Raw genomic sequence first — 23,276 nt, 5'->3', positions numbered from 1 at the left:
TCTACAATATCCATTAGATCAACCCAAAAGAAGCTACAGTGAGCGTGAAGCTAATGCTAAAGCTAGATTAAAAATCTGTAAAGCTGAGATACTTTCGAAAAGATTAAATTTAAAGTAAGATTTGGAAAAACATGTTGTTCTATAAGTCTTCAAGTAAATTACATTGCTTTGAATTATGTCCTTCCCTTCAATGAATAGTTCTAAATCTGTGAACCTCTATTGTTGTTGGCATATTTAGAAAGAAAAGGAAATACTTTGTTAGCTTGTGTCTCGTTTTCTGTGATCGTTTTACAAATAGAATAACATTTCCTATGGGACAATAAATGATACTGAGTGATACTGAGTCATAGATAAATTATTAAAAACCAGTGGCGTATCCGATGAAGTCCATCAACAACATGTGGAAGAAGCAAAATATTTTGTTCTCTTATTTAGAGCACAAACTCTCAGATTAAATGGTTCTCTCACCTGCGGGCCCCGGGGTCCCTTGTCTCCAGAAGGACCTGGCAGACCCTGACAAAGAAAAACAGGCAGAGCAAGTCAGAAAATGCCAGTCACACCAACAACTCACACTTCTGTCTGAGCACTGTGTGGGGAAATAATAAGTTTAAAAATGTATGGCATTTGTACCTATGTGTCTCTGACCATTTTCACAACTGTTGTTGGTCTAGAAACAAAATTAAGCTAAATATACAACAAAAGAAAACTCACATTTCTAAAGTGATCCACAAACCGTGGCAATATATACAATTGTGATGTTACTTAACTAGCAGTGTTTTTTTCCGCCACTGTTAACAAGTTTGTTTTATTCTTCTGTTATTCTGGGTCTTTCCATAATATGCTGAAAGTTGTTCAATTTTATGCTATCATTTGATAGCATAAAATTGATAAAATGATATCATATAGCTATCATGACATCATATGGCACAAAGGCCTGGGGAAAGTGGGCATTTTTGTCTTGAACTCATGCATCATTTTTTTAAGTTATCTCTTTGGAAATCTCTTTTTCAACAGATATCTGCACATGAATGCAAAATATGTATGCAACTGGAAAATATTTATGTATAGATAGCGTTCTGGTAGTCCCAGTAGTACTGAGTAATCACATTTGAGGGGACTTTGCAGGTAAACCGTCCGTGTGGAGAGAAAAAGAGGAGGAACACATTGGCTGACAACTGGGATCCCAACGGCTATCATCTGACGATGATCTTGAATACTATTTGCTTGATTAATTGGCTACTGCTGAGATACTACTGCCATGTTCTCCACAGGCTCTGTCTATGCAGAACATCACTCAGGTTGTCCATCTTTCCCTTTTGTTGACATGATTATTTTCTATCAAGATGAGTTTGGCTTTCATTGCATTCAGTGATGTAGGCACTAAAGCATTAAGTTTACTACTGTACTCAGTGCTCCAGCCAGTAGCTGATGAATCCCCCCTCTCAGCACAGTATAACTCTACTCTATGACAGATTGATGGATTTCACCACAGTGAGCACAAAGTGTGTCCTATGACACTGCGGGGAATACTATACAAGAAGTGAACTTCACAAAGCAGTCCCATTTCCATTACTGAAAGTAACTCTTTCCATGCAAGAGGGACTTTCTTAATCCAAAATCTAACCAACCAAAAGAGGAAGGCTGATTTATAGGGTGCAGAAACTCTGGTGAGTTTCAAGATGAAAGTTTGACCTTTCAGCTGAATACAACTAAAGCAACGCAAAGGGAAAGCCATCAATCCAGGCAGAGGAAAGGATATGTCTAATTATCAAAATAATAAGAAGAAAGGTGTGTGTGTGTGTGTGTGTGTGTGTGTGTGTGTGTGTGTGTGTGTGTGTGTGTGTGTGTGTGTGTGTGTGTGTGTGTGTGTGTGTGTGTGTGTGTGTGTGTGTGCGCTCAGGTGTATACAAGTGTGTCTTCAAAGGGCATTTTTAATAAGTCTACTCCCCTACCTTCATAGCTCTCCTTAGCTACAGATTGTGGTTTAATTGGGTAGTGAATTAAGTCACCCAATAAGCACTGACAAAGTGGTTTTCAGGTGAGTCACATGTCTAATAGTTAGTTTTGCGGATGGGTCACTTCTTACTTTTGTATTTGGGGTTTTAGGTACTAATGTTCTGTTTTGTATTGTTTTTTCAATCTGTTCATCTTCTTATTTTTTCTACTCCACTACCAAACACTGCACAGTGGAACAGAGCTGTGACATTTGGAGAAAACAGCTTTTGTCATTGAGGATGTCACCCAGCACTCTGGACTGCGAACAGAGCAGGAGGACAGAGCAGGGAGCAATTTATTTGTCCTCTATCACCCATTAGATTTTCCACCAGTGACCAACAAAACCAATCACTGCAACTTTCCCTTCCATATATAGCCCGTCCCTTCACACCAGCTGCACACTACACTGGTTAACTATTATTTACCAGACCCTCCTTGGTTTGACCTCCATCATAGCTGCTGTCTTAATCAAATCCTGTGAACGGTGCCCAGTCTTACTCTCAAACACAAACCTAATGGTGTCCTGGAGGGCTAGAAAAGGGAATAAAAAACACATATAAACTACAGACACTTACCGCAGGTCCTGGCTTCCCAACAGGCCCGGGTAAACCTCGTACACCCGGCTCACCCTGGTGCAGAGCAAAGACAAGAGACGCTATTGTTTGTCACAGCACATCTTAAAAAATATTTTCAAATATATCAGTGAAAATGTCTGCACATCAATTTCCTTCTGCTGATTTACAGACAACTTTTCTTCAATTTTTTTTTGGATGAACTCCACTGTTTAACATCCTCAACTGTTCTCATTTTTAACAACATGTTTAAGGCTTTAACATTTGAGATAGGTGAGAGGAAGATGATCTTACCCTTTCTCCTGTGAACCCCGAAGGCCCACGCATGCCCACGTTCCCTGGGATACCCTGGTGATAGAGTGAACAATAGGTGGAAGGATTTCATTATTTGACATCAGATAATGTCACAAAGGCTCAACCAGCACTACACAGCATTTGCCAGATAATTGTGGGGATCCATAGAGACGAAGGGAGGGACTCAAGACGGATAATGAAAAATATTTTTTTATGGTAATTACTCTTTTTTTACAAGTTGTAATAACTTTTTATCTCTAAGAATTACTGTAGTCTGTATTCAAGTTCATTTACATTAACTTCCCAATTTCATTTTTACTTTTTTTAATGAAAGGATTTTCTGAGCTAGAAGGACACAATGTACTATAAACAATGTCCTTTTCCAGCAGGTAAAACAACAAATTGAGTGTGTGTGTGTGTGTGTGTGTGTGTGTGTGTGTGTGTGTGTGTGTGTGTGTGTGTGTGTGTGTGTGTGTGTGTGTGTGTGTGTGTGTGTGTGTGTGTGTGTGTGTGTGTGTGTTTTGTGTGTGTCTAGGAGAAAAAAATTAAACATGAAAACAAGTTTAAAAACTAGGCCTGAGATGATGTGTATATTCATGCCAAACAGTAACAGCCTGGTGCATGGAGCACATACGAAAGGCTTCAGTTTTAGGATCTATTGTGACCTCCTATTGCCTTTTAAGAGTCAGTTTGTTCAAGTGTTCGTACAGTGTAATACAGACACTAGACCTACCATAGTTTCATACTGCCTTGTGCTTTGTTGAATGCTCAATTATATCCCATGATCCCATTATGACCTGTTCATTCTGAATAACAAACCTCTTGTTCCATATAAATGTTATAATTCCGCAACATTTTTCTATTTCTTACCAAACAAACATCTTACACTTCAGTTACTGTAGCAAGTCCTGCTGCATCAGTTTGTTGGTAATCGGAGAGTACCTTAATGTGCAACAACACAGTGTGCTGTTCCCGTGCTGTATATTCTGTGTACATCAGGTATATGCTGTAAGGTGGAAGTACAGGTGCATTCCTTGAATGTGGCCTGCTGAGGAATCACTTACATACATGCCTACTGGGCCCTGAGGTCCCTCCATGCCGGGCTTCCCTGTGAAACCCTGAGAAAACACACACAAAACACAGATCTACTTAACACAATGTCAATATACACACATACAACAGATATCTGTGTGTCTAGATGTAATTGAGGTCATGACTGCTATGTGCCTGTGGACTCACCTTGTCTCCCGGCGGTCCTGGTGATCCTGGAGGTCCCTGTTTCCCAGTAGGGCCCTGTCAGATATAAGCGCTCTGTCACCAAAGGTTCAAAGTAGCAGTCAATAACATCTGTTGTATTGATTAAGTGTACATTTGACTGACTGGAAGATAGATGAGATGATTGATATCACCAAGGTGTTTGAGCTCAGCTTACTTTTTAACTATAAAAGAAACTCTATTTCGCTTAAACATTTGTTTTACAGGAAATAGATTTACAGTCAACCCATATGTTCTTCCTTGAGCTATAATGCTTCAGATGATCTGTTCATTTCCACAACAAACACCCTGCCAGGCTGTCTCGACTCTTGAAAACTCAGCCTCACTCAGTATTTACTGTCTTCAAGTCCTCCGTCTTTGAAATGACACAACTACAAAATGACAACAAAGCATACCGGTGAACCCGTTGGGCCATCTGCTCCTCTCTCTCCAGCTATTCCTTGGAAACCCTTGAAAAGAAGCAAAAGTGATCAAACAATTGCTAAGACAAAAGAAAATGCTACAAGTAGTGAAAACGTACAGAGCAAGATGAGAGAAAACATTATGAAAGTTGCAAGGCTGACCAAAAGTATGAAAGGGCAAATGTGAAACAAACATTTGTCATTTATTTCTAGCAATTAACAAACGTGCATTGAGCTGTTAAATTATTGGTTTAAATGAGGTTTTTCAGTGTTTTACTGCTTAATCTACCATGTAATTGTCTCTTGGCCATTAAATTTGGCTACGCCATTATGGAAAATAGATTGGTGATAATGATTCAATTTAAGACTCTTCAGCAGACTAAATTTGTCTTTGTTAATTTGAGCAATTAATTATATGGTGACTGTTAATTTGATACTACCAAATTGTAACTCTGGAGTTCTTATGGATTAATTAATTTGAGGAATACTTCACCTTAAATTCTTTTAGAAAACTTGGGACTTCTCAGGATGCAAAGCGCACCTGTGCAAGCCTGAGACGGTCTCTGAGTGTTTAAACAGTAATGTTTTGGCGAAGATACATGTGTTTGTGATGTGGTGAGCATAGGATTGGATAAATGAGATTTAAATTATACTGCATGAGTTGTGTGTTTGGATTATACTGCATGAGAGTACATAAACGGATGGTTTTTTTTGTTTGACTAGGCCCCTATTTACGCTGATTTCATCAAGACTTTTTAAAGATTTTTGACTCTCCATCCCCTGTAGAGGCATTTGAGAAAATTTTGTTTTCCTCAAGAATACAAGATTAAACGCTCTGATTGATATACAAAAGATCATTTTGAGGGTAAAGTATTCCTTTAAGTAGTAAATCAAGTTTTCCAGGACATTAAGTGTTGTAACACAAATCATTGTGAACAAAATGATGATAAAGTCTTATCACCCAACATCAGTGTTGGACTTCACTGATGCTCTTGTGGCTGAATGGAAGCAAAACCCTGTAGTCAGGTTCCAACATCTGGTTGAAAGCTGTTACAGCCGCAGATTAATGCCCATGGTTTTCAAACCAGATGTCTAAGACTCGCATATAGATAACATGATAACATGTTGTGCTTTTCCTTCTCATGAATCAATAAAGTTCCCCATATTCAATCCTGGGATGTCTTGTTAAACTGTAATGATTTGTTTTATTTGGCTGAACCCTGATCTTGTGGCAAAGAGCCAAGAAATCCGAGCTGGAGGGATGATGTCATGAATCGAATGCTGAGGTCACTCTGAGGCTAACTGCCTTACCGACAGTCCTTTACTGCCAGCGCTGCCAGCTGAACCCGAAGGGCCCTGGAACAGAGAGAGGTAGGGATAATACCAACAATGCAATTTTTTTCCCAACAGTAGAGGTCATTCAGAGTGCAAAAAACAGAAATAACCTTTACTTTAATGAATGTTAAGCAATTTAATCCTAAAGATATATTTATATACAAATATCTGCTCATTAAACACAAAGCTAAAAACTAAAGATGATTAGCATAGTTCACTCTTTCTCTATCGTCAACAATGAACACACTTGTTTGAAAATCATTGTAAAATGGGTCAGTTAAGGCAACAAAAAACACTGGGGCAAAGTCAGGGAGTCTGAGGTGATATTAAAATTGGCAATCAGGTCAGCAGTGCTCTGCTGATGCTCTGCTGCCCTATTATTATGTACACTTTGTAGCACTCATGTCACAAGGTACAACAGCTTTGAGGCAGAAAGGTAGCCGGATGCCAGGATTGACTATTGAAGCATAAATGTTGGAAGCAGGCTCTGTCCTCTGGTTTAAAAATATCTGCAGGGAATCTATGTGCTTGACTCTTCTTCGATCTGGCAACCTCAGGGTAAAGAAAAGTATCTGTCACTCAAGTCATTGCTGCTGGCTGAAAAATAAGTCGGCATATTGTCTCACTCCTAAAACCACAACTTCTTGTTACACTTAAGTTTGTGTATGGCATAAACAAACCACTTGCACATGTAAATTGGTGAGCTTAAGTGGTACTGGTAGCTGGATTATGTTGCCTTTGAATGGAGCTGTTTCCAGTCTTCATGATAAACTAAGCAAACTGTCTGCTGGCCCTAGTTTCACATTTACCAGCCAGATAAGAGAGTGATATCGATTGTCTGAGCTAAACCTTAGGCAAGGACACAATTAGACATATTTCCCTTAAATGTCAAATCAATTTCATTACAACTTTTTTAATTAAAGCTTTTAAAAAGTTTCTACAAATTTTCTTAGAAACTTGAAACTGCATTGGAGACTTTTTATAACGGAGTCACCCCAATTTAGGGCTGCAAATAATGATTGGGGTCATTATCCATTATCTGGTTATTATTAAATGATTAATCTTTTAGTCAAATAAAATGGCAGAAGATTACCTATCCTGAGTTTGCAGAGGCTGTGAAAGTGCTTTCTTTCGCCAAAAAAACAACCCAACCTGATATAAATCAAAGAAAGGGAGCATGTTCTTCATATTTCCTTGTAGATTACTTTATATAGGGAATTATCTACCATGTATCACAACTACAATTAACCTTTTATCAATCTGCAAATCAATAAATCGGCTTCTTGTTGATTATGAATATAAAAACTTTTCACGATGTATCCCTCTCTTATAACTTAACAAGCAGTCAAGTTAAGTGGCCTCTTCCAAAGATGAATAAAACAGTGATGAACACACAAGTCAGACATAAAGCATATACTCTGCTCAACTTACTGTCACAGCTCACCATGGGTTTGCTGTACTGTACACAGACTGCCTCCTGCTGGCTAAACCAACAATAACTACATGAGAGGAACCTTGACTCAACTTGGGAGTCAATTCTGACAGTTTGGGGGCATTTCCATTTCAGCATGTCAGTCCTTTAATCCAGAAAATCTTGTACTCAGCAGTTTTCTTGATGATGTGCAGTGAGCTGTCTCTTCCCTCTGAGATGAGATGTGTGTGTGTGCTTGTGTGTGAAGTAAGTCAACATCATCATAAAAAAATAATTCACAGAATATCAAATGTTTGTACAGTAATTGACAGGAAGTAGAGGTAAACATAGACACAACATGTACAGGTGATGATTGAAATATGATAGAGAATGGGAACCTGTGTACCAGGCTTTCCTTCTGCTCCCTCTGGTCCAGGTGGCCCAGGCAAACCCTGTGAGAGATCGAGCAAACACATAAATGCAAACTGTTCATCCAGCAGAATTATTTCTGCAGTGTCTAAGAATCTAAACTTTGCTTTTGTGTTTTTATCTCTGCAGGTCATTATGACAGCCAAGTATAAAAGGACGTTTAAGGTTGATCTAGAACAGAAACGTGCAGCTGCTAAGTATAAACATACGGTATATGAATATTAAATCCCACAAATGATGGCAAATAAATCTGCTTAATCCTGACAAAAAGGAAATAGGGGAAGTGGAAATGAATACTAGTATTGAACACCAATGTTCAGAATTGACCTGCATTTTGAACGCACGGCCAGAGTCAAGCACACTTCAGTGTGGACTACATTTCAAATAATTTCTGACAGGCTTTAAGTTTACCGATGGACCCGGTTGGCCAGAGTGGCCCCACGGTCCAGTCCGGCCCTGGAGAAGAGCAGAGAGAGAGAAAGGCAACATCAATATCAAATAACTCCAGTGGGAGACAGAGCAACTTTTACAACAGGCTCCTAAAGCCGAGCTATTTGTCAGGAAAATCAGAATGGATAGAAGAATTTGCATGCCAGCTCTAATTTGGCATTATTGTTCAGTTTCTATTCATTTATTATTTAAGTTGTTATTGTAGTACCTTGTTCCCTCTGGGTCCTGGTTTGCCGTTACGTCCGTCTGGTCCCCTGTTTCCCTTTAAGGAGGTTCAGATATTAGTGAGTGCGGCTGAGCATTATTATCCACTACAGAACAGAAATGTCTTCATAGGTGTTTGTGTTAATTTGCATGTTGTCCTGATTACTATTCTTAAACTATGTTTATTTAGAAAGCAAAAAATGACATGTGATTAAGTTATATTACATATTTCAATGTCACTGAATTTACAAATATAATGTCTATGGGGCTGATTTTGAGAACTTACATTTACTTTTGTCTAGAGATATTTACAGACACATGCACTTGATTATGCAAAGGTTAATAATCACACTAGATGTTTTAATTGTATATTCCTACTCAAAACAGATGACGCATCACTAAAAATTCCTGACCAAGTGCGTGTACACCACTGTAGTAAAAAGTTGTTGATTCGTTTCACAACATTACATTGTTATATTTACATGCAGGAGGCCGCTGGAGGCTCTAAGGTTTCGCAGTTAAATGTGACATTTGGAGCAACATATGAAGTCATTTGACATTTCTTGGTGTTCAGAGGCACAAATCATCACTGACCTTTAACCCACGGCTGCCCTGTTTTCCCTGAGGACCAGTTTCTCCATTTGTGCCCTGTATGAAGAAATATAAAACCAGTCAAGCTTATCGCCTTTTTCACTTTCACCAGGAAGCTTCTTTCTCCTGGCTAAAGGAGCATGTTATACAGTATTATGCCCACATAGTTAATACTGTAGATCAGTGTTAAAAAAAAGAGATGACGGCTAACATTGTCTCTACTGTACCTCGGTGCCTGTGGGGCCAGGCTGGCCCGTGGTTCCTGTGAAACCTAGGAAGCCGTTGGGGCCCCTCTCTCCCTGAGGACCCCTAATACCTGCTGCCCCCTGAATGCCCTGAGACAAAATCATAAAGGTACATTTTCTCTCGATGAAAAGGGCACAGAGACCTGTCTAAATCATACAGTGGTACATGAAACGTTAAATGAATAGTTTCGCATTTTGAGAAATATGATTATTATCGTTGTCGCTGTGAGGTTGCCAGGCAACCAGCAGGGACTCCAGGAAGTGACTGCACCCTGTCAATAAATATTTCATCTCAGCTGCCACTGTGTCTTTGATTATTATTGTCCGTGTGCTATGATAACCTCAAATCTAATGTCTATGTGAGTCTCAGATGACCTTTGGCAGCTGTTCTATTGATAGTTTGTCCTCTGATACAACTACTGACCTGCTAAATGTGTCCAAAACAGGACTCAAAGCTTCTCTTTACTAACATTTTTTGAATAAAAACTTTCCCACAAACGGAGCAGAACAGGTAGCCTGATATGGTAGCTTTTGGGGCAATAGATATTATTATGGTGAAATCTCATAAATATGCAACTCCTCATGGACAGATGGCACTCGGCCGGCTGAAATGAGGGATTTGCAACAAGTTTGTTCCACGAGGACAATTTGGTGAATCAGACTTGGGACCCTTGTACGAGCAAACCTCACAGAAAAAACTAGCATATTTTCCAAAATGTTGAACTATTCCTAAAAGTAGCTCTGTGACATTGCATTGTTTTCTTCTTTGAGTGTTACAGAGTGAACAGGAAGAAGCTGGCTCCTACTTTGTCGCCTTGAGGTCCTGGATCCCCCTTGTCCCCATCTGGTCCCCTGTTACCCTGTGAGGAAGAAAATGGTCAAAGCCAGTAATGTTTTGCAGTAAATATATTTGTAAACCTATAATGAGCGCCTACCGTTCCCCCTGGAAAACCCATAGGACCCTGTTTCCCTGCAGCACCCTGTAAATAATCATGGATTTGGTATTTAAGGATCAACATGCATGGTTAGAAACAAATTGTTGTATAAAACGATCACATTCCATATTAAAACAATTCAAAAGACAAATAGAAGATACCACTACTATTTTCAAGAACGTGGCAGTGGAGAGCGTCCTTACCTACGCTATAATGTGTGGTTTGGCAACATGTCAGCTGAGGACAAGAGACAGCTGGACAAAGTCTGACTGCATCCAGAATTCCCCTAGGGGAAATACATAAGGCTACACTGCAAAAGGCCCTTAAAGTTTAAAAGGATCACTCTCACCCAGCTAACAACCTTTTAATTTATCTTCCTACTCACAAAACAAATCCAGGTTGGAGAACAGCACATATCCTGAAGCTGTCCTCTTCCTTGAGACAAACAGCACTGCAGGCCACTCGACAGGTGAATTATAATTGTGCAATGGGGCAGACGTTTTTTTCCCTTCAGGAGTTATGGCGTTTTATCTATGGTGTTCTTAAGTGTTAGATTTCATTTTAACCTTTTTGTTTTCTAATTTTTTTATTATTTTATGAGTATGCATATTACTGTTTTATATTACTTTGTTTAATGTATTTTTGTCTCATTCTGTCTTTGCTTAAGTGAGAGGTGATTAAGGCAAATACAATCTATTGTGTTAATGTGGCAATAAAGTATTCAATCTTGAATGAAATGGCCGGTAACGAAGGAGGTTATTTTAAAGGGCCTCCAAGGGAATACAGAACTAATCTGTCAAATGAGTTACGCTACAGTTATTTGACTTTATTGTCGGATTCCTCTGACATTTTCTTGATCACCAGAACCACGAAAACAAAAGAAAGAGTGTCCTTAGTGTCCCATAGCATCCAGTCATGATCCACTGAGACATTACGACCAGCAGATGGCAGTGTGAGGCTGCACTATGCTGTCTACCAAAAGAGTGCAGAACATCCACAACTGGTTGTAACACTTTAAACAACATCTAGTCTGTTCATACAATATGTGTACCTACTGTCATGTAATAATACCTTAGAGAACAACTCACCATGGGCCCCTCAAAGCCAGGATCCCCCGGGCACCCGCGGGCCCCACAGGCCCCTGATATAAAAGAAAAGAAACACGACAAAATGATCCACCGTGAATATTATGCAACAGGAATAACATATCCATGATGGAAGTTAAACTAAAAGAGACACGGCCTTCCCACTACAATGACACTTGAGAGTGAGATTTCATGTTATTTTTCTTTTTTATGAGCATAGCCTGGTTTTTTGTGTTTCTTTTCCTTTTGCTGTCTGAATAAATCTTTACTAACTTGACAGTTTCTAGCATAAAATGCATGTTTGCTTGTTTATTGTCCCCACATGAGGAATCATAGAACTTCAGTTCCACATTTTTCCATATTTTCCTTTGGTCATGCATGCACGATACACTGATTTCAATTCCACTTCATAGCAATTGAAACAAACTGGCTAAAAATGGTAAACCAGGATACTTCACACTAGAGATTCTTGTGTGCAGCTCTGCTCACGTTCAATAAACAACTTACAGGATCTCCTTTAGGTCCAGCAGCACCGATCAGTCCTGAATGTCCCTGTTGATATGAAAACATTGACTTTAACCTCCTGCATTTTACTGGCAGCAAAGTGAATGGAGCAGCACCCCAAAATGTCCAAAGTCCCCATTAACAGTCTTGCCTTGAACTGAACTCACCTGGGGCCCTCTGAGTCCTGGAGGTCCCATCTGTCCCTCTAAACCTGGAGGCCCCTAGTCAAAGAAAAAGAAGGTTCACAGTCTCTAAACATGTCCAGTGCGTTGAATAACTGCAGCATGTATGTAACCACACAAAATGTATACCTGTGGGCCTCTGGGACCAACACTGCCAGCAGGTCCAATATCCCCCTGAAAGAAAAAATAAACAATTTATACACAGAGGAAGTCACCTGCGAACTACATTTGGTCACCCAGACTGACGTCTATGAAACTTTCCAGACACAATGTTTAAATATGTGAAATTACCATTGCTTCTTTACTGACAGCAATTTTGATAATCCATTGAAAGTATAATATGTTAGTGTTGATTTATCTGATAACTTAAGATTCAGACGTCCAATGGCTAAAAAAAATGTAGCTTTAAACTGTATAAGAAATCAATTTACGACAGCTTCTGGTAGACAACGAGGACGCATTGGCAAAGAGGATATGACGACAATGACACGTACCGTTACCTTTATTGACATAACAGATTTTTATAGGTTGAAAAATTGTTGGAAACATTTGGGATGATCTAAGTTCACAACTTAACAAAATACATTACATAGGTCAAGTCATTTTTAGACATTTCAGTGCGAAAATGTAACATATTATACCTTCAATCATTTCATTGATTCGGGTTTGTGATATGTGAGAATTTCCTCTGTTTTATACCACTGTAACTAGCTTTGGGGTTTTGGAGTGTTGGTGGGACCAAACAACACATTTGAGGAGGGCATCTTGGGATGGAAATTTAAAAGTGGGCAATGTTTTGCTCATGTTTAACATAACAGTCTGAACAAAATTTAATTAACCAAAAAATGGAAGTAATCATTAGTTGTATGCCTTGGAAAAAAACACCTTTAACTTGCATGTTACTCAGTAGTCGTGGTGTCATCTTACCCTTGAGCCATTAACTCCCTGAGCACCAACTCGTCCCGTGAAACCTGCTGCGCCCTGCGACACACACAAACAAGTATCACACATATATTGATAATTGGCACCAAGAGACAAATATGTTATCTAATAATCAGTCCATCTGCTCACCGTTGGCCCTGGCAGACCTGGAGGGCCATCCAGTCCACTCTCCCCCTGGTGACAACAAATTCATAGCAGCATGAGTAATGTCCTTCACACTTTCCATTGGTTCAGACCTCTCACAATGAATACAACTAAGAGATAATTCAACCAAAGTAGTAATACTCATGCATTTATCACTTAATCCTTATTTAGTCTAATACCTATATTGAAGTTTGTAATAAAGCCAAACACAGTCCGTAAACAGCAGGTTCATCTCAACCTTCATTCACATCATTAAGAAATAGTTACAGCCGCAAACCATGCAGATGTTTACCTCCTCTTGCCAAAAGCATACTGTGAAACCGTTAAATAAATGGATGGATCGATGGATGTCGACTAAATTTCTCTAAATTGCTCATGCAGCAAAATTCAGTTCATCTATGGCCAAATGATGACACTGATTTCAAAAGTCTGACTTTGGTTTCTCTAATAATTTAAAACAAAATGTTTGAAGAACTTTTTTAGCTAAACCACAAAATGAAGGTTAGCTCAAGAGGTTTTAATTGCCCCAACTGTAAAATACAGAAGCTTATTTATTGTTTGGTACAAACATCACTTACTTCAATTGCTTTAGGGATGATTATTTCATGATTGAATTTGAATTTCTTTAGTTGAACTAAACCATCAAAAGGCAAGAATACCACATGACAAATAGTGAAGTAGTGTTGAACCAGTGTGAAAGCCTCGATAACAACATTCACTTCTAGAGGAATCATTCACAACTGTGCAAAGTAAAAAAAAAAGCTTGATAGCAAATCTTAAGGGCAACTTGTCGAGCAGCTATAGTCAGACGACATATCACTCACATCAGGCCCAAAGGGCCCCTCCAGCCCGTAGCCACCTCGGGTCCCCTGAGGCCCCTGCAGGGAAGATTATAAAAGTATTAAATGTCACCGTAACAACAATACATCATTAAAATACATTGATAAAGCTGTTTTCAAAGATTATGGAGTGCATGTTTTAATACTAGGAGGCAGAGTTTCTTATTTCATTCCAAATAGAATCCAAGTAAACCCAAAAATAGACTGATGAGAAAATGGGAGTCAGTGCCTCGCTGCCTTGAAGTTCAAAGAGGGACTGGATTATGGATTAAAAAGGATTCAGAGGCTCATGTCTTTCTTTCACAAAAGCTGATTGTTTGTTTTGTTCATCCTATTTCACACCAGTTGGATGTGTAAGAAATGTATTACACAATCACAGCTGCTTTCCTTCTCATTGTTTTAATTTGATCCTGTAATGTGTTGGCATCTTGTCTAGCAGATTGTTATTCATGTGTAAGCAGCTACATTTTACAGTTTAAGGAGAAATGTTTCTAGTTAATGAACCATCTATTTTCTCTCCAAGGGTTATAAATATGATTATAATATATATATATATATATATATAATATGAGGAAGGGTACAAGACACTCACTGGTGGTCCAACAGGACCAGGTGGGCCCGGTAAACCCGTAGAGCCCTGAACAAAGACAAAACACAGACCAAGATCATTACGTTATATTGTACTGTTCAACAAGAGAAGTCATAAGAGCTACAGGCAGTATGGTCTGTTGGTTTTAAAACAATCCCGTCATGAAAGAAAAAACTTTTTGTGAGGAAGAATTCTTATTCTACTCGAAAATATTCATGATGATGATAATTTAATTAGGCCAACGAGTACCTTCTCACCAGGTTCGCCAACTTCTCCTCTTGGACCCTGGAGGCCAATGAGACCCTGAAGAGGTAAAGAAGAAAAGTGTGAAAAGGGTCAGGTTTTAAAAAAGTTATTACACTACAAAGGCCCAAAATGACAGTGATGAGCCCACAGAGAATTAAGAGTATCAGTCCTGCAAATATAGTGTTTTGTATATTCTCAACGCTCAGCAGACAGCTGTTTTCAGCTAAAAAACTCTAAAAACAGCTAAAGATCGGTACACTACCTGTCCAGCACCAAAAACTAGTTAGCAACTAGTTAGCTGGTGAACATATAGAATCAGCTAAAGGTAACATGGCTACAAAGTTAATTATTGTCATGTACAACAGGGTTGCACAAGGTCCCATTTGCTACATAAGAAAAACACAAACAAACTATATCATATATGGAGTATGAGTTAAGGAGACTCACAGCCAGAAGTATCAAACTATTTTGAAGTCTGGTACTTCTGTATCTCTTTCCAGACGGCAGCAGAGTGAACAGGTTGTTGCCGGGTTGGTATTGTGTTTTAATATCCCTAAGCTTTTAGCAGGTTCCTCTTCTCACCAATATCACTGATCAGTAGATGGGTACCAACGATGTTCTGGGCAGTTTTAATCACCCGTTGTAGAGCCCTCCTTCCCTGGGCAGTGCACATTTCATGCAATTTTGTATTGGTTCCAGTCAGATTGCTTTCTATTGCTCCACTGTAAAAGTTAACAACAACTTGGGAACGGGAATTCTGCCTTCTTAAGTTTCCTTAAGAAATACAGCCGAGAAAAACTTTCTCCACCAGGAGCTGGTGAAGACCAGAAGCAAAGCTAAAAAGAAGACTGAATATTGAGCGTTTGCCAGGTAGCCAGAAAACAATTACCTGCTGAATGTGTAAATAGGCAACTGTTAGCTTTCACCATGTCAACTTAAAAGGCATGTCCTAGTTTTGTTTATAGCTTCTTTCCACTGCGGCCCAAAAAGAAAAAGCTGTCCTTACAGGTTTAAGTCAAAAAGTCCAACTTCACTTTTAAAGGTTGAACAGTTACCTCAGATGAGACTTTAGCAGGCTCGATACCAATCGTAAATAATTATTTCTTATCGACCCAATAAAATAGTCTGGAAAACTATAAAGAGCCGAAGCACATTAAATCATTTGTCAATATGAGTTTTTTCTTTAGGCGAAAGTATTGAATGGCTACTTCTGTTTTGACAAAATGTAACATTAGAGAACTCCCAGGCCTAACTAGGCCAGTCAGTTGAAGCTGCTTTAGAGAAACGTGACAGCTACTCATATTAAAATCGTTATGTAAGTGACGGCCTAAGTGCTGAATAGATGAATTACGGCTTTCATGAGCTGTGGCTAAAACTGCATTCAGTATAACCATTCCTTCTTGGCTACAATTTCACGAACAGTAAATCTAAAATTTAAGTGGGACTGACCGGTTGTTCTCACATGGCAGCTGTGCCGTTTTTATTCCTCACCTCATCACCTTTTTCCCCTTCGGACCCTCGTTCTCCCCGGTATCCCCAAGGGCCCTGATGTCAATTAGAGACAAGGTGGAAAAATGTTAACAATAAATAACCCTCATGCTGAACATGTACCGGTTAACTGTTTACCATACAGAATGTGCCTACCTTTGATCCAGGAGCACCAGGTGACCCGGGCTCACTATCTTCTCCATTGGCCCCATCTCTGCCAGGGGCCCCGGCTTGTCCTGGAGGGCCCCTGAGACCCCGCTCGCCCTATCAGTCAACAAAAATGATTATCGCTGTTGATACTGACTGCTTGTTTTTCTGCCTGTGAACGTAATGACATCTTTATAAAAAAATAACAATCAAACAAAGTATAAATACGGAGAGCAACATCACAATACTCTGCAGCCGTGGTGAGCCTCACACTGGGGAAGCTTTATTGTAAATTATAGGTTCGCACTGTGAAGACACTGACCCTCTCCACCACTCAGTGGAGCCATTCATCACAAAGACGACACATCACCTGAATAACAACACAGTGTCAAGAAGACTGTATCCTGCAATAACTCTGCCTGTAGACAGGTGGAAAACATGCACATATTCACAGTGAATGGCTATACCACCTGTGCTGGCAGTGGACAGCTTTATATTCTAAGCCGCAGAGGATAATGGATAGGATGTCGCACATTGTGTGACCGACATGATGAGTGAGTTATTTTTTTTTTGTGTTCATTTTAAGGTTCCCTATATGATATTCAGAACATTAACATGACCACAATCAACTGTAAAGAACGAAGTCACCTTCTCAATGTGTGTGTGTGTTATAATCAAGCTTCTCTGTGCTTTGTTGACATAGCCAGGCCGGCCGTGTGCATCTTACAGTGCATGTGAGTGCATATGAGCGTGCCCCACTGGCAAGGTAGGGGTAACCTTGGATTACCATTGGGTATTTTGCAGACTGAGTACATGCATACACGTATGAGACACACGTACATCAGTGCTGAGGGACATGAGGTCACCGACAAGATCACCTCCGGTTAATTCACAAGCAGAAATGTGCTTTCATTCATGGAGGCTTTCCAGAGTCTCAAACACAAACAGTGGACCTTTACTCTCTGCCACACAGGATCTAAACAGAGCAGACACCAAAGGCTGTTGAGTGCTTCCAACTATCCCAAACCACACTGTTTGGTCCTCAGAACCAATACATTATGCAGCTGAGACCTCACACAATATATGACAACGGGCTTTCACTTTCCATATGGTCACAGTGGACTTCAAGGAAGCATGTTTGTGTATTTTGAGATGTTCTTTTGAGATGGATGTAATGCAAATTGAATTCACCTTTACAAGCTGTTCACCCAAACAAATGAAGTCAAAGGTTTTCAAATTAGATGTGAGAAAATGACATTAAGGGAGATCTCAGTGAGAGAATGTAAAACGAATGAAATCAACTGGAAAAGAAAACTGGATCAACTACAGCTCAGTATAATCATATTTAGAACAAAAAGTATGGAACATCTTAACTTTGCAATAAATATACTTTCATTGTTTATCCTCTCAACATGAGAAAGGTTACATCATAGGGAGTTACATGCATGAAGGTTTCCAAACACCCACTCACTTTAACCACACTCACTCTGCACCACCATAATACAATTTATTTATTTGAACTCAAAACTGTTACACTCAGCTGGATCCACTGGTGTGTCTATTTTTACAAACTCATATTGTATGGACGAGTGTTGTTCAATCCCACAGAAATTAAACTTTGATCAACATGCCAAAGTTTCCAGTGACACCCTAAAATAGACTAATTTCATTAAGGGAAATTATTATAAAGTGATGCCCAAAATATGTACAGTTATTCTCTGCTCTGAAACGCTGAATGCTTTAAAACCACGACTAGTCGTGGGTTAGGGTGGATGACATATGCACGGTTACAGTACATATGTCATGTTGGTCATCTCTCTGCTACGTGCTACTTTGTCAGAATTTTAACATGCTTGCGTGTGGTTCTTCTAGACTTTTCGAATGTTACCGGACGGAATTGATCAAATTCTGATAATTTCGCTGAGGATGTGATGCTCAAAACAATTTATCAATCGTTTAACAGCCGCAACAGTAGGGACAGAGTAGGCTACGACAGGGCCTATGCAGTAAGCACACATTTAACTGGAACACGCATGCAACATGCTTTTGTGTGCACCCTGAATGACCGGCACACAGTGAGGGTTGCAAAGGAGACTGACAGGGCCGGAATGCTAGTATAAACTTCATGGATTTTGGAAACATTAGTTTATAATTGTTTCATATTTTATTACTGTGACTATGTTCACTCAGCTTATCTGGAGACTGTGTTTTAAATGTTCAGGAATGTGAATGTGTTTACAATGACAAATAACATGAGCCGAGGGTATTGACACTACATGGACAATACAGATTTAGGCAAATTTAAGATTTTTAAAAATTTCTAAAGACAAATTACACCAAAAACAATACTTCTGGATAAGGAAGTGATAATTAGGGTGGTTACCATCTCTCCAGGCATCCCTGGTCGTCCTCGCTCCCCAGCGTCACCAGGTGGCCCCTGAGAAGGAGGAGCAGGAACCATACAAACCGTTTATCAATTTAGAAATACTCAACAAAGAGAGGTTATTCTGAATGTTATATATTCAGATTAAAACAAATTTGCATTAGTAATTGTCAATGTATCTATAACCTGTATGCCGGGCGCGCCCATCTCTCCAGGTGGTCCTTCAGACCCTTCTTTACTCTGCAAGATCACAGAGAAGAAACAAGCCTTTGGTCAGCAGGAACTAACAAAACAACTACTGAATCCCAACAACAATATTAATCGTCACAGCATACTTACAGGCCAACCAGCTCGCAGTAACTGGTAGAAATTGGTTTGCTACAGGATTAAATGGAAACCAAAGGATGAGTTACAGATCCAGAAGTACAACCAACATGACAGAAAATGAAATCAAAAGACAACATGGATGATACCAATCCTCATTTGTGAAAATTTTACTTGGATTCAACCATCTTCCCCAAAATACCTTAGTGTCTGTAGTTAAAAAACTATCTTTGCCTTACCACTATCATTCAGAATGAATGGAAGTATGAGAATCACCTCTGCAGGTCCTCCACATAAAGTTCAAAGCACACACAGTAACAAATCGCCTTCACAAACTACTAACAGACTTTTATTTCTGTCGTCTTTTTAAAAAAACTGGAGTTCTCCATCATGCTGACATGCTGGAGAGTGTATTCTATATCATACAGCTGTGTCCACTACAGAGAGATTAAACACATGAGGACAGAGCATCAGCTTGCACGCACCATAACGGCGGGGTCAAAGGTTTTATAGATAGTCTGGGGAGGCTGGGTTAGCCTCGAAGAACATTTGCTTTCCAGGGTTTCTTTTAAACTGACCATTAATTGCCTCAGTGTTCACGGAAAGATGTTTGAAGGAACACTAGGAAATGTCATATCTTATGAGGATTTAGATGGAAAGCTTCAGATCACTTTATCATTTATCTCCACAAAAAAACACAGGAATCGGGAAACAGTTAGCCACCTTCGATAGCGGGAAAATACATCTTCTGAAAACTCCAAAATGATACATTTCTTATTGTTATATCTTGGTAATATACTAGCCCCCTTGACATTCAAGAAACAGCTGTTTTTTCTCTCTATGAGGAGAGGACTTATGGGATATTGTGTGTGGAGACAAGTACCCACTTGTTGTTCAGTAAAGAGTCCAGATGTGCTAATTGCTTGTAAAATCATAATATGTTTAAAGCTTTAAAGGGACTGTGTGCATGATTTGGTAAAATCTAATCTGAAAGTAGAAACTAGACGTAACATAACTGACTTCCTGCAGGGGTCCATTCTTTATTCAGCCATTGACATTGGGCTGTTTTACAAAACAGATCAAAGCACAATGATTCTGATTTTAAATCAAGCAAGTGATCTTTTGGTTTCTTTTCTTAATAAGTTGACTAACACTTTTCTCAAGCTTCAATAATGAAATAGGACTGACTGTTCACTGAGAAAGAAATTAAGATAGAGAGAGGAGAGAATCTGTTTAAGGAGAAGGAAAACAACTTCCTGTAAATATTGCACTAAACAAAAGGAGTACATTTTGTTTGCCATCTTACCTGAAAGGCAGCCCATTCCTCCGCTGTGTTCTTCCACAGGTAGAGGTTTGGTAAACCAGCCGGTCCTGGGGGTCCTGGTTCCCCTGTTTTTCCTGGACGCCCTTCAGGACCCAACTTACCCTATATGAGATGAAAGGAAGTGGTATGTCCATGTAAGGCAAATATAATTATATGGAATACTAAGTATCATGGCACAGCGTTGCTTATTAACATGACATCATAGAAGTGATTTGATGCAGCATTGGGCCTTAGGCATAAAAATCAACACATGGGCTTAACATAGGAAGTGACAGGAGTTTATAGCAGTATGTATTAAAATATCAAAGGTGAAACTGAGCTTTAAAACAAGATATAACCTCAGATAGTATTTCAGAGGTTCACAGAACAGAGGTGTGCTTAAATCCAAATGAGTCCGGTGGACTTACTTAACACATCATTTTAGGCTATTATGTCGTAAACATGCTTTTCTTACCTTATCACCTTTAAACCCAGGCAGGCCAGGCTCACCAGGACAGCCCTGCCAAACAAGTAACAACACTCAATAAAAACAGCTGAATAGACCATGTACGTATTTATCAAGAACTTCAACACCACTGCTCAAACTGTAAATATGCTTTAACTTTGACATGTTATCACAGACATTTAAGACTAAAGACTTCAGCACTAGTCCTTAGAGGCAAAAAAAGTTTGATCTGAGAGACAAGCAAGGCACCGGATTCTAGTAAAACTTCAGTTTGTGGTCTATTTGACTGCCTGTTGAAAAGCAGAAGACTCCTTTCAAGGTCTCACTTCCAACACCTTGAATGCCAATAAAACACTAAGAATTCATGGCTCAAAAGTAATTGGCATATATCAATTATATCTTTAAGCAACTTGATACTGTGTGAATCTGCAAACACAATGTTTGCATTTTTTGTGATATTCTGCAGCTTGTCTTGACTAAAAGTTCAATTAGTTGTTCTTATATTCTCTGGCATTACTATAATAAATAAGCGATACAACAAGACAAGGTGTTCTGGTATACAAATAAACAGATAAGGCAGAGTCTTAGAAAACCATTAGAGTCCATTAGTTTCTACATCCACTAATGATCAATACCATTTTAATGGACCTGCCAGAGTATTTTCTGTGGCCATGCCAGAGTCACATTCTTATGTACCTCCCAAAAACACATGGTTTTTACTAAAATACAACGTTTTAGGAATACTACAAACAGCTAAGCAAGCAAGAGCTTAAATGCAGCACATGCGAGGAGAGAAGGACTTATTCCAAGCCAACAGGACGTCTTCCTTCATGTTCTCTACAGCCGTATTCAATCACAGTAATCGTGATCCTGTGGATTTTATGGCAGCGTGACTCCACAGACCGGCCTAGATGTGGCCAGATGTGCAGTCTGGTTCTGGTTCGGGCTGCCCTAGAGTCCCTGTGATGACCCACCTCTTACACCAGGTAAACCATCCGGTTGTATAAAATGACTTCAGCCCTTAGCACCAATCGGATAACTTGGCAGCCAGAGGTAACCATTGTCACATTGAGTAATGCTATGACAAACTGTTGAGCCTCCTTAACTGTGCGGTGGCCTTTGTGCTCAGATCACAGCATCAAAGACATGTGGATCAACATATGTTTGAGCGGTTTAACCTTCTCTGATCAGAGTCAGATGGCAGCTGATGGAGAACAGCTCTTGGAAGCTGTAAAGCATGAACCAAAGTCACACTTTATTCAGGCTTGTCCTAATTATTTGATCTCATCTGACTACAGATAGCTCTGATGATACAGTAAATGTCCAGTTAAATCAGTGGGAAACAAGCCTTGGCCTTGGTAATCCATATCCAAACAAATGCAACAATATAAAAAACAAAAATGTCTCACTGAGCAGTTAACATCAGGTAGAGCAAATTTAACAGGACTTCTTGCTCTCTTTACTGTCACTTGGAAATATAAATTAATTACACTTAATAAGGTTGCATTAAAACAAGTGTAATAAAGCTACAAGAAGACCATTAGACAACTCACCTCCTGTCCTGGGGGACCCATTCGGCCTGGGGGTCCACTCTGAAGTCGGTACATTTTGCCATCGGAGCCCAGGACTAGGTCTCTATCTCTGGATACAATGGTAACAATGGCAGGGTGCTCCTTGTCTGGTTGTTTGCCATTGGTGACGGGTCTCCCTCCTCCACCTTTGCGGATGTCCCAGAGTCTGTTGATGTTTTGGGATCTGAAGGGATCTTGGGTACAGGAAATCCCACTGAGGGCTTCTTGCGGGCACTTCCTTTGTCCAGGTCAATGATGTCACCGGATGGTTTTCCGGGGAACAGCGACGACGTCCTCCCACCGGAGTCAGCCTTCTTGTCTGTGGTAATGTTCTCTTCCAGCTGTTTGGAGGACAGTTCAGGCTTCTCCTTCTGGCTTCCCTTGAGTCCATTTCTGGAAGGTTTCCACTGAGGGTTGACTTGTCCGCCATTTTGGAAGGTTGGATCCAACAAGTCCGTGTCCTCGTCCACCACAAAGACATCCCCACGACCTACTGTACCTTTCTGACTGGATCCTGACGGCAGTGTCCCGTCCCCTCGGGAACTCGCTTGGCTCAGAAATATATTCTGATGAGAAAGAAAACAAGAATAAGGGCTTATGAGAGAACAGTCTTTCAGATATTTCAACAGAATTCTGATTGATCATGTTTTGACAGACGATAGAAGCATAAATAATCTCGGGGAACCCATTCGGCCTCCAGAGAGACTTTCAAAGTAGCAGCAAGAATCTGTGATCACAGTAAAACTAATCTCTATTCAGAGTGCGGAAATAATAAGCATTACCATCTCATCCCCGCAGATATGTATAATCACCTTTTGTTTTTAATTACATCATCTGAAACACTTTTCCTACTTAAAAGATCTAAACTTGTATCATACAACCCTTAGAAAAACAACTCTGCAGCAGACCATCTTCCCTTCTTCAAA

General features: G+C 39.7%; 1 protein-coding gene across 1 annotated transcript in view; it reads right to left on the bottom strand.

The window, feature by feature from the left end:
- si:ch211-196i2.1 (collagen alpha-2(V) chain) overlaps positions 1-22,394 on the bottom strand; it is a 38,878-nt gene extending 16,484 nt beyond the window's left edge. Inside the window, exons 1-25 of the mRNA XM_054613098.1 lie at positions 22,333-22,394; positions 20,789-20,833; positions 20,317-20,436; positions 18,873-18,926; positions 18,687-18,740; positions 16,313-16,420; positions 16,160-16,213; positions 14,672-14,725; positions 14,426-14,470; positions 13,819-13,872; positions 12,980-13,024; positions 12,836-12,889; positions 12,038-12,082; positions 11,894-11,937; positions 11,226-11,278; positions 10,009-10,062; positions 9,180-9,292; positions 8,124-8,168; positions 7,690-7,735; positions 5,849-5,893; positions 4,101-4,154; positions 3,926-3,979; positions 2,862-2,915; positions 2,571-2,650; positions 469-513 (exon numbers count right to left, since the gene is read on the bottom strand). Coding sequence (XP_054469073.1) covers positions 469-513; positions 2,571-2,650; positions 2,862-2,915; positions 3,926-3,979; positions 4,101-4,154; positions 5,849-5,893; positions 7,690-7,735; positions 8,124-8,168; positions 9,180-9,292; positions 10,009-10,062; positions 11,226-11,278; positions 11,894-11,937; positions 12,038-12,082; positions 12,836-12,889; positions 12,980-13,024; positions 13,819-13,872; positions 14,426-14,470; positions 14,672-14,725; positions 16,160-16,213; positions 16,313-16,420; positions 18,687-18,740; positions 18,873-18,926; positions 20,317-20,436; positions 20,789-20,833; positions 22,333-22,394 — 1,481 coding nt within the window. The remainder of the gene's footprint in view (positions 1-468; positions 514-2,570; positions 2,651-2,861; positions 2,916-3,925; positions 3,980-4,100; positions 4,155-5,848; positions 5,894-7,689; positions 7,736-8,123; positions 8,169-9,179; positions 9,293-10,008; positions 10,063-11,225; positions 11,279-11,893; positions 11,938-12,037; positions 12,083-12,835; positions 12,890-12,979; positions 13,025-13,818; positions 13,873-14,425; positions 14,471-14,671; positions 14,726-16,159; positions 16,214-16,312; positions 16,421-18,686; positions 18,741-18,872; positions 18,927-20,316; positions 20,437-20,788; positions 20,834-22,332) is intronic.
- Between the last annotated feature and the right edge of the window lie 882 nt (positions 22,395-23,276).

This window comes from Anoplopoma fimbria, chromosome 14, assembly GCF_027596085.1.
Source record: "Anoplopoma fimbria isolate UVic2021 breed Golden Eagle Sablefish chromosome 14, Afim_UVic_2022, whole genome shotgun sequence".
NCBI lineage: Eukaryota > Metazoa > Chordata > Actinopteri > Perciformes > Anoplopomatidae > Anoplopoma > Anoplopoma fimbria.
The sequence above is the reverse complement of the archived record's forward strand: the minus strand, read 5'-3'. Positions and strand labels throughout refer to the sequence as shown.